Source organism: Gopherus flavomarginatus, chromosome 4 (assembly GCF_025201925.1).
Source record: "Gopherus flavomarginatus isolate rGopFla2 chromosome 4, rGopFla2.mat.asm, whole genome shotgun sequence".
Classification (NCBI taxonomy): domain Eukaryota; kingdom Metazoa; phylum Chordata; order Testudines; family Testudinidae; genus Gopherus; species Gopherus flavomarginatus.
Genome location: NC_066620.1, coordinates 35,729,867 through 35,741,996, shown reverse-complemented (window position 1 = coordinate 35,741,996; position 12,130 = coordinate 35,729,867). Strand labels below are relative to the sequence as shown.

The window sequence follows — 12,130 nt, the reverse complement described above, 5'->3', positions numbered from 1 at the left end:
CCCATTTCCCCAACATGCCGGATAACAAAGCTTTTACTGTGCTTATTCTGGTGCCCAAATAGAGCTGAGTTTTTCTGAAAATCTGGCCTGTAACTGTTGTGCAGTACTACAGTACTAGCTTACCAGGCCAGCTTGAGCCAACAACTTTTTGCATATGATATTAACAGTAGTTCCCTACCGTGCTATATTTATTTGTGTCAAAAGAATTAGGTAAACTATTAGCCCACTAAACTATCTTTTTTTACAGTGCTCAAAAGTACTTCAGGTGCTATTCCAAACAAGCAGATGCCCAAGGGAGCTTGCAAACTAATTTTAGACACGACACAATAAATGAGGGTACCAAACAAAAAGGAGGGAATGAAGAGTGAGGAAGGACAAGAGTCACATTAATAAGATCACCATTATTAATGTTGGACCAGAAACTGAAACTATAACTTGCACTGAACAGTATCTTACCCCTTAAATAGTTCCACTGATTTCAAAGAAACTATTCATGGAGGGAATACAAAAGGTAAGTAAGAGTGGGAGAACATGGCCTTTGACAGTTTGGTTACCTGTATATATTTATATCTATCTTTTAGCTATATAGGGCCCAACTGAACTAAGGTAACTTCGTACACTGACACTCTGAAGAGGCCTTAAAAGTGATTGCAAATGTACTATGCAGTCAGTTTAAGGTCCCTTTGCACTGCCAGAGATGGGTAAAGGGGACTTAGTGTAAATAAGAATCAGGTCCACAAACTTTGTGATGCTTAATCACTTTGAAGTGCCTGAAAATTTTGTTTGCAAATCACAATTTAATAATATTTATATTGAAACCTATGGGGCAGACATTGTGTGTGCATGTTTTAAATACTGTAAGCTTCTTGGGAGAGGATCTTTGCATATGTTTGTACAGTGCCTAGCACAAGCGGCCCAAGTCCTCATTGGAGCTTCTGGATGTTATTGCAACAGAAATGTTACATAATGACAACTTCCTTTTCCTTTATGTGTTGAGATGCTTTACAGTCTTTTGAAAGTTACTCTGTTCATTTGCTTTGCCAGGTTGAGTAGCTATTGTGACATTTTGGGGATCACCCAGATCAGTAAAGGGTTCTGTCACTGCCTGCCCTGCAACCTTGGGGTGCCTTAATGCTGTGTCGCTCTGGCTTGGATCCCGGACACCAGAAACCTGCCCACAAGCACATGCTCTCACCTACTTACACCAGCCTACTTACTCCATGCAGGGTGACACCAACAGAGTCTCACCAAATCTGTCCTCCCTGAATTCTTAAATATCAGACACTCTGACCATTCTCCTCTGGTTCATCATCGTCAGAGGCATGAAACCAGCCCCTGGTTACCAACTCACTTTGGAACCTACACTCCACAGAATTTGCACAACAGAGACCACTTGGGGTAAAAATAAACAACAGGTTTATTTCATAGAAAAACCACAGGTTCAAACATGAATGAGCAGGGAAAGCAAACATATACAAGTTAGACAGAAAATAAACAAAGACGCAGGCTTTACTCTTCCACATTAGATAAAATCCCTTTTCTAACAAAAGTTACCTATTTCCTTTGCAGTTTCCCAGCGTACCCCTAGCCATAGCAAGGATCCAGCATGTCACGGACAGCACTCACCAAGTAACTGTCCCTCAGTTTCTGAATGCAGATTTCAGTTTCAAGTCTCATTTTTAAAAGGGCTTTTTCCTTTTCTTCCCCCCGCATCCCACTTCTGGACTGGTGACTCATGGTTATTCAGGGTGGGAAAATTCTAGCTAGGGTGTCTCAGTGTCTTCCCATTAACTCTAATGGCTCATCATTCGTCTTTTCCTGGGTTGTAGATGGCTAGGTGGTTGGAGCTAGGCTCATCTCTTTGGGGAGGCAGCCCCACCCTGCCTGACTGTACCACAAATTATAAGCATTCTGTATACACAAATACATAAATTCATAACCACTGTCTGTGTACTTATCTCATAAAGACCATTGAGTTCAGAATATTATGAACTTTAATAAAAGACCTTACTCAATATACTTTTACAGTATGATAATACAGTTTGCAATCAGTTGCTTTAACGGTTTATTTTTTGGGGGTTAAAGTGCCTGTTCTCCCCTTGGGGTGTCTGAACACTGATTGTCATAGCTCTGGTAACGGCAATAAAGGTTTTGCATATTAATGACTAGATAAACAATGCTGTTTCAAGACTTTAAATCCCTGGTGTCCTTTTTGAAATACACAGGTTGGACTTCATCTATTATTTTTGTTTTGGAGCCGGGGGAAGGAGTAGACTTCAGCTAGCAATGAACCATGGCAATGGAAGTTTGTGACATCAGCCAATGGGTAGGTAGGTACCCTAATACACAGTGGAATATGCAAGACTATTCAAAGAAGAATTTGAAAAATCATGAATTTTAAGGTAATTGGGCAAATGCTCCCCCAGAAAATACTTAGAATTTTTTCCAAAAATTGGTGCAAAGGAGCTTAAAGCTTCATCATGTTACATATATTTCCTATAAAATAATTTAAAGAACTAACTGTACATCCCTTGAGTTTTATTCTTCTCTTTTCCTCTCCCTTTATCTTCCCTCCTTCCAGCGCCGGCTCTAGGGTTTTTGCTGCCCCAAGCAGAAAGAAAAAAATGCGATTGCGATCAGCTCTACCAGCACCACTTCAGTCTTTGGCAGTAATTAGGCAACTGGTCCTTCGCTCCAAGAGGGAGTGAGGGACCCGCCGCCAAATTGCCACCAAAGAGCCAGACATGCCGCCCCTCTCCATTGGCTGTCCCAAGCACCAGCAGGATTGGGCCCAGCAGCATCAGGGGTAGGCCAGGGTGCTTAGCATCTCCTTCACCGCACAGGATTGCAGGTCCATCCAGTAACCCTGGCTGGAGCAGGCTCCCCAGCTCTAGGATTGCAGTGGCTGGCAGACAGGGCAGGCTGCATGGCTGAGCTACATACAGGCAAGGTAGAAGACCAGCAGGCGCAGGAAGGGAGGTACAGGGGACTGGGGCATGGGGGCGGGGATGCAGCCAGTGCCTGGGGAACAGTCTCAGGGGGTTAGGTCATGGCTGGGGGCATTTCCTGGCTGGGAAGGCAGGCTGGGGGGGGGGGCTAGAGGCAGTCTCTGGGTCAGGAGCTGGGTGCAGCCGCACTCTCCGGGTGCTCCTGACAGCTGCACCACCAGCAGCAGCGCAGAAGTGAAGGTGGGAATACACCATGCCATGCCATTCTTACAGTAAATTCATTAATTTTACTGGTTAATGTTTTGACTTGTTTTGCTAATTTAAAATGCTCTTGGTAGACATTTGCCAGTGTTGAAATGAAAGGTACTATATCAGAGGTCCTCAAAGTGTGGGGCTCAATCCTCTAGGGGGGCGTGGAGGAACATCTGGGCGGCACAGTGGGGCTCAGGCCAGCTCCCATGGGACAGGGAGGGAGTGCTGCCCAGTCCCTCCCTGCCCCCAGTGCTGCTCTGGTCCCACCCCCAGCTGCGTCCCCGGCTGCCAGCCCCAAGCCTGGCCTGGTCCCCAGCCTCAGTGTGGCTCCACTCCCGGCCCCACGCCACCCCCCAGCCTTGGCCCAGGGCTGAGGCTGGGGCAAGGCCAAGGGCAGAGCTGCACCTGCTGCGAGCCCAGCTGTGGCTCTGCTCCCCTCTCCCCGCCCCCAGCCTCGGTTCTGCTCCTGGCCCCAGTCCCACCCCCAGCTGTATCCCAGTCTCATCCCCTTTACCCCATCAGCATCCACCTCCCAAGTCGTGGCCCTGATCCTGGCCGTGGCTCCTGGGGGGCAGAAGGGCATGGACAAGGGTAAGTGGGGGTGCGACCCTCAAAAGTTTGGTTACCAATGCACTATATCGATTTGAATTGCACTGCAGTCTTGTAACAAATACTAAACCTTATTTTTTGTGTGTAGATGACCAGAAGTCACAAATGAAATCAATAGGTAGCAGGTTTAAAACAAACATAAGGAAACGCTTCTTTACACAATGCACAGTCAAACTGTGGAACTCATTGCCAGATTATGTTGTGAAAAACCAAAAGTATAACTGGGTTAAAAAAAGAATTAGATAAGTTCATGGAGAATAAGTCCATCAATGGTATTAGCCAAGATGGTCAGGAATGCAACCCCATGTTCTGGGTGTCCCTAAACCTCTGACTGCCAGAAGCTGGGATTGAACAATGGGGAATGGATCACTTGATAATTGCCCATTCTGTTCATTCCTTCTGAAGCACCTGGCACTGGCCACTATTGGAAGATGGATACTGGGTTAGATGGACCATTGGTCTGACCCAGCATGGCCAGTCTTACTTTCTTATGAGAATCTGGAATTTGTTCTTAAAAACCCAAGATTTTCTGAGACTAATAATACACTGTTAATAGAGATTTATCCATTTTGCTCAGTTTATCATTCTTTATGTTCACATAGCAAGAAGAGGTTATTAGGAACAGATTTCAACATGAAATTGAAAATTACAGCTGGTCAGAAAATGGAAAAATAAATTCACTAAAAAAATTTCAAAATGTAAGTTCCATTTGATGCTGAAATTTATTTTTCAATCAGAATTCTCCAACCAACTTTACTGAAAGTACTTTAATTACATTTGGCAATTCTGAATCAACTGCTGGTGACAGCTATCTTGCTAAAAAGTGACATCATATTCAATATTAGCCACAAATGATGCATATTTGAAACTCTGATTCAGCCCTTGCTCTGTATAGTGATCTAAATCCCTTTCCAAATTAGGGTGGAAATAGCAGAAAGTTCACTGGGTGAAAGAAAAATCCAGAATGCACAAAATATATATACATTACCTGCTACATAAGCAAGCAGATTGACATCTAGTGTGAAAACAGAGAACTGTGCATTCTATACAGCAAACAAAGTAGGATGATTACAACATTAGTTTAAAAATTATAGCCCTTTAAAACATAGATAAAGAGAGACATTCCCCCATGTTTCAACTCTGTTTTTTTAGAAATGATTACAAGGAACCCTAAATATTATGGCCAAGAAGATTCTTACTTAAGTCCCCATGCAGCAGAGATGAGTCAGAGTCTTATATACTTCCTTAAAATGGGAAAATGGCTACCTTGCCTGTACACAAACTATTTGGCGTGATGTTCAGTTGGGATATCGAACAGATATTCAGAGAATCTGCAAGCAGCTGGTGAAAATATTAGTGACTATAATGACTATAAAAATCAACATTACTCCAAGTGCACGCAACGGTTCATATGCTCACAATTGCATCAAATTGATAACTATCCTAGCTGATTAATACATTAGCATCAAGTAGTCCTCTCAGAACTTTTACTAGGTTTCTGTCATGTTATGCCTGATTCTGTCATATATAATTACATCATCCAACATATGTTCACATATGCCACCACACTATATTTATTGAATTGTCTGTTGATACCATACATCTCACGTGCTGAAAATGTTTAAAAGAAATCTTTCACATCTGTAAAATTAAGACAAAATTCAGGATAGTAGATTTGATAATATGCAGTTTTAAATCAACTGTATTTGTGTGTTTCCTCCCCTTCCTTCTGTTTTTTTTTTTAAGTGTCTGGCATATTTTGCAGAGAATCTCTCTCTAGCAAAGCTACAATAATGACTTACCACGTAGCAACACACACAAATATCACTAGTCTTTTGTAACTCGCCTGGATCAGCTGTTCCGTGGCGTGCAGGAGGCTCTGGCAGGGGAGGAGTGGGAGGAGCGAGGGCATGGCAGGCTCAGACAAAGGGGTGGAGTGTGGGAAGGGCCAGCGGCAGAGCCAGGGGTTGAGCAGTGAGCACCCCCTGGCCTATTGGAAAGTTGGTGTCTATAGTTCCAGCCCTGGAGTCGGTGCCTATACAAGAAGCTGCATATTAACTTCTGAAGAGCCGCATGTGGCTCTGGAGGGGGTTGGCCACCCCTCAAATACAACAATCGTTACTTACATCAAGACCAAGGAATGTAAATATACAACTCCATTGCTTAACACTTTTAGCATTTTTTTGGTTTTGTTTTGTTGTTTTTTTAAACACAGGAGTCATCTGTAATTTTACACACACAATTTTAGTATAAGCCAAATGTTACACTTTCACACTGCCTAATTTGTGTGCACAAGGTGAAATCCCGAATCCACTGTAGTCAGTCAGAGTTTTTCAATTAACTTTAATGGGGCCAGGCTTTTACCCACAGCCATTTGCATATAAAATGAGGTACTGTTAGGGAGCGTAGAGAGGAGGTGTGGTATTTCTCAGAGGCGGATGCAGAGAGAATGCTGCAAGCCGCTTTGTGGGTGGAACTAGGAGGGCCATGACCTGCATGCCAGAAGCAGAGGGGCAGGACAGGAAGAGGAAGTACACCAGTCATCCCAGCCGCTCAGTTGAGAGGGACCTGCCGAAGGAGACAGATGCTTCTTCCCTGCTGCTTGAGTAGGACACCAAGGAAAACTGCTGCTGCCCCGAGGACCTGCATGAGGTTCCAGAGAGCCCTGCCACTCCCGATGCTGAGGAGCTGCTACTGCTACCCTTGGCAGTGTATCCCAGAGAGACTGAGGATGAAAGACTGAGGACAACTCCCCCTCGGGTGTTAGGACCATGGGCTGGGATGTGGTGGAGTTGGGTGGGTCCACATCTCCCTACCCCTGCCACTCCCTCAAGGGTGGCAGTACTCCCCCTACTTAGGCCAGGAGGCCTGTGCTCCTCAGGCACCCCTGCCGGAGCCCCATATAGGGTTGCCAGGCATCTGGTTTTCAACCGGAATGTCCAGTTGAACAGGGACCCTGGTAGCTCCGGTCAGCATTGCTGACTGGGCTGCTAAAAGTCTAGTCGATGGCGCAGCGGGGCTAAGGCAGGCTCCGTCTGCCCTGGTTCCACGTGGCTCCTGGAAGTAGCCAGCATGTCTGGCTCCTAGGTACAGGGGTGACCATGGGACCTCTGCGCACTGCCCCCACCCTGAGTACTGGCTCTGTAGCTCCCATTGGCTGGCCAGCTGTTTCTGGGAGCCGCCTCAGGTAAGTGCCGACCAGAGCCTGCACTCCACACCCTCTCCTGCACCCCAACCGCCTGCCCCAGCCCTGAGTCCCCTCCCACACTCTGAAGCTCTTGACCACAGCCCAGAGCCCTCTCCTGCACCCTAAATCCCTCAGCTCCACCCCAGAGCCTGCTCCCCCAGCTGGAGCCCTCACCCCCTCCTGCATCCCAACCCCTTGTCCCAGTCTGGTGAAAGTGAGTGAGGGTGGGGGAGAGCGAGCAACAGAGGGAGCGGGGATTGAGTGAGTGAGAGCAGGGCCTTGGAGAAGGAGCAGGGCAGGGGTGGGGCCTCAGAACAGGGGAGGGGCAGGGCAAGGGTGTTCGGTTTTCTGCAATTAGAAAGTTGGCAAACCTAGCCCCTTAGACTGTGCTTGGTGCTCATATCTGCTGGGCTCATCCCCTAATTCCCTCTTTCTTTGTTTTTGAGAGTATTCCAGCAGACCAGACTGCGAGAAAGCGTGGATGCGAAGGGATGACTACGCAGGCTTACAATTATATTCTAACAAAATTCGAAATTATATATGTATGTAGCATTGTCTCTGTTGTATAGGCCTCAGTTTTAAGTTGTGGATTATGACAATTTAGCATTACAGCAGCGCAGCAATAATAATATACTGTATTTGTATTGTTTTATGTTCACAGATGAGACACTGATTTAGACAGAAAACTCCTTTTATAACTTAGCCCTAAGTTGTGATATTAAGCACAATTCTGTGGTTGGCCAAGAGCTCCTATGCCCCAGAGTGAGCTCCAGAATACAGGTTCTTACATCCTAACCCCTCACTGATGTATATGATACCATCGACCCTGCTTTGGAGAGGCACTCTGCATCCCAGAGCTCCAGAAGGTACAGTGTATACTGCCCTCCACATCCATCCATTTCATAGCCAATGGAGAAGGGAAGAGCTTGGCCATATCTTTCCTACTTCCCACCCATTTTACAGAGACGAGTGATAACCAGAGAGCTAAATCTGCACAGCCTTCATATGTGGCAAAGACTGCCCATGTACCAAGCCAGTGTACAGGGGATACAAAGAGAGAAGAGGATACTGTTCCCTTTTTTCCCCATATGCACAGGAGCCAGGCAAAATCTCTCTCAGGGCAGGAATCATGTTTTATTTTGTGCCTTCTACAGTGTCAAGCACACTGTTGGCACTTCTATTATAATTAATAATTAGTAACCTGTTACTAACAACTTGTGTATTTTCCTTTCTTTTCACCATACTGACACTTCTGTGCCACTTGCAGGATTCCTCTCAGGACAGAGGGTCTCTATTATTTTTATCTGAATTATTTACCAATACTAAGAATCTTGAGTTCATTTGGTTTATGTGTGGGAAAGGGATCTGAGAAGCTATAAGAAATCCCTGCACACAGCTCGTATGCTCCTCAGCACACATATCCCCATGATTGAAGGAGGCTATCTATGCAAGGATAAGTGAACACAGGGTTTACTTTCAATGTCCTTTGGTGCGTATTTTGTAACTGCTATTTTCCTCTCTACGTTTCTCCAAGGAGTTAGTAGTATTTTGTTAACTTGCCCTTTTAAACCACTGTGGATCACATCTGCATCACTGGGCTTTTTTCCCATTGAAAGAGTTTTTTGTAATTTTGTAATTAGATGTTTACTTGTGGAGACAAGTTAGTCTCTTGGAAGAGTGCCTGGATTTTTCTTTGCTTTGTGGGATGATTAGAGGTTTCTTATTACAGATCCAAAGCTCCATATAGCACAAGTACTCCTGTTCCTCTGAGTAATGAGTCCTTGATTTTTTTTTAAATCCAATCTCTGTGATACTACAATCTACACAGCTGTTGTATGTTTTCCTCTTCTATATCAGTCCGTAAGTCTTTCCTCCTGTTTATATCTTAGAAACTTCCATGACAAAATTGTCTCTCTCGGTATTTTTCATTGTATAGATTTAATCATTCCTATTTTTTTGCTTTTGTAAACTAACAGTAAAACAGATGTGTAATTTTGACACCATTTTATAACTTCAGTTTGACACATGCTTTAAGTCTGAGACACTTTATTCCATGACTGCAATGTCTTTCATTAATAAACTGACAATTTCTCACCCATTTTTTCAATACTACTTTCCATTTTTTCCAGTATAATGTCCAACACTATTGTCAATCTGGCAGAGATTTTCCTGGCCATCTTGATTCTTGATTCTGATACTTTTGATTCTGATTTTCCCACCTGTGTGTGTGAAAGTTTGCAGAACTGGTTTCTTTCTTTCTTCCCCCACACCCCCCCTCTGATTTTTTCCTGAATTTTCCATTTGTTTTCAGTCACGTCAGAAAGAAGTATTTTTCCTTGTTAAGCACTGATACATTTGATTTGCAAGCATTTCATCACATTTAGGATATAAGTGGTAAAAAGGACAGAGAAGCAGCATGCTCAGCAGGTCTGACTACTCCTTCAATGACATCATGTAAAAAACTCACTTTACAGTCATTTTGAGTCCCAGACAGATAAGGGACAAATTTCCAAAAAATGTGCTCAACAGATGTACTCACATATCCCACATATGTGCACTCAAAAGGAACTGTACTTGCAAATGGGCACTTAGCAGAAAGGATATGACAAGCACAGCAGGTATGATTGTTTGGAACTAGGGTGACCAGAAAGCAAGTGTGAAAAATCAGGACAGGGGGTAGGGGAGTAATAGGAGCCTATATAAGAAAAAGACCCAAAAATTGGGACTGTCCCTATAAAATTGGGACATCTGGTCACCCTATTTGGAACTAGTAGTTATATAGCTACCAAGGGCAATAAAACAATTCTGAGGTATTTTTGACAGTGCTGTTCCCCCATTAAATCAATGACATCTTATAAACTGAGCTTTTAAAACCTCAACTTTGGATTCAGGAATACTAGATCTGAGGCTTTGGAAAGGAGTATGCCTGTGTGCATAACTCTAGGACCGTCACACACAAAAAATAGTAGTTGTGTTTTTTGCTGAGAGAGGAGGAGAAAACTATCAATGTTTTGGGCCTAAACTGTCAGAGCACATGAAAGGTGATTTGTGATTAGTGTTGACTACTGTGATCTGAAGAATTACTAACCTTGATTTAAGGCCCAGTAATGAGTTTTTGGCTGTTTTACTCTATTTTGTGATTATGGATTAAAGCAGATGAAACAAAAGGGTAATACGTTAATGACTCACTATCTTTATCTTTTTTAGCATTTAAATACAGCTTAATTATACTTATTTTTCCCATTGTTTCTTTTTATTGACAGTAGCATACAATTTAGTAACTAAATTTCAGCTCTCATGACAGATCTTTGACCACATCTTAGCAACAACCTGGTCAAAAGAGTAAAATTCTGTGAATGGCCTTTCTTAGAGAAATTAAACGTAGTGCATTTTACACTTTTGTATCCAGGATGTATACATCCTAGAATGAATAAGGCTGTTAACAACATTGTCAAAACAGAATCAAATGTCTGCCAAATAATTTAATAAACCGCGGGGTGAGGAGTCCTCAGTAATTGGCAGAATAAAACTGCAAATATAATCAGAAAACTGGAAAAACTTCCAGAAGTTTTACTCTTAGAACTTTCAATGTCCTCAAGGACTGTGGATTTTCTAATAGTTTTGTCTTTGTTTTATCTGCACTAAATATTAAAAACTATGATTTGGAGGGGGTCTTTCAGTATAATTACAGTTTCTTTGCATATACTTGGGATGAAGGATTTTACTATATCAATGCAAAGCTGGCCCAAATGTTGAAAGGTGCTGAACACTTGCTACTCTCATTTAGCACTTTATATGTAGTCTGGGACTTTTTAAACTGCAAGTTGAGGAATAATGATATTATAACGAATTCCTGTCTATTTGGAAGTTAACTCAAGCACACTGAGGGGAGATTCAATTAGACGTGAGTAATTTTCACAGGAAATAATTCCCAAAGTCTTAGGATTTCTTTTAATGGCTAACTGACCAAGGTGCAGTAGTATTACAACTCTCAACCTGCTTATGATTCATGTGATGTCTTTTTAACAGTTTTAATACTAAGATTTGGCTCTGTAGCCTTTACATTTTCTCCTAAAGCCAGTTTGGATTAAGTATACTGACTTTCTGAAAGGACGGCTGACTACTCCTTTATTTGAGTCCCCACTCATGTCTGAGAGCCCTGTTTGGCTGATATTTTCTGCAGTGTGACTGAACACTATGTAAACACAATTAGAATTTTTAGATTCGAGATTCGTTGGGAAAATCAGAAAGCAGATGCTTTTCACCAAATTAAAGGCTGATAGTATATGCCTAAAAAGCCCACACACAATCCACAAAACCAGTAATGGATACACAGTTAATAAACTGCCTACTTTGTAGCCACAATTTTTTTAAAAAACATACTAATAAATAATACAGAGATTACTTGAATGCCTATTGAAAGTGATGGAAATTATTTTTATTTTTATGCATGAAAAGATATTTCCTGATTCCAAAAAAAATTAACATAAAAATATAAGACCTGCCATGTTGGGTCAGACCATGGTCCACTCTACCCAATATCCTGTCTCCAACAGTGGTTCTTACCAGAGTTTCAGGCAAAGCGTAGGGAACAAAGCAATTATGGAGGGATACACTGCTGTCTTCCACTCTGAGCTTCCAGTAGTCAGAGGTTTAGGGTCACTTTGAGCATGGGGTTGCATCCCTGACCATCTTGGCTAGTGGTCACTGATGGACCTATCCTCCATGAATTTATCCAGTTTTTTTTTCAATCCAAGTATACTTTTGGCCATCACAACATCCACTGGAAATGTATTCCACAGGTTAGATGTGCATTGTGTGACAAAGGACTTCCTGTTCTTTGTATTAAACCTGCTGCCTATTATTTCATCAGGTGACACCTGGTTCTTCTCTATTTGCTATTTCCAAACCATTTATAATTTTATAGCCCTCTATCATATCCCCTGTAGTCATCTCTCTTCTGAGTTGAACTGCCCTAATCTTTATAGTCTCTCCTCTTATGGCAGCCATTCCATACTCTGGATCATCTTAGTTGCCCTTCTCTGAACCTTTTCTACTTCTACTATATCCTTTTTTAGATGGGGTGACCAGAACTGGCCACAGAATAGATTAATATAATGGAATTATAATATTT

At 42.8% G+C, this 12,130-nt stretch overlaps 1 protein-coding gene across 6 annotated transcripts in view; it reads right to left on the bottom strand.

Annotated features, from left to right (window-relative positions):
• The window catches only part of ACYP2 (acylphosphatase 2), a 138,704-nt gene that overhangs the window by 63,579 nt on the left and 62,995 nt on the right, over positions 1 to 12,130 (bottom strand). For 2 of the 6 annotated variants that reach the window (XM_050951969.1, XM_050951970.1), the window contains exon 4: positions 2,522 to 2,601. The exons of the other annotated variants lie outside the window; for them this stretch is intronic. In XM_050951969.1, the coding sequence (XP_050807926.1) occupies positions 2,522 to 2,601 (80 nt within the window). The remainder of the gene's footprint in view (positions 1 to 2,521; positions 2,602 to 12,130) is intronic. 6 annotated transcript variants of the gene reach the window in all.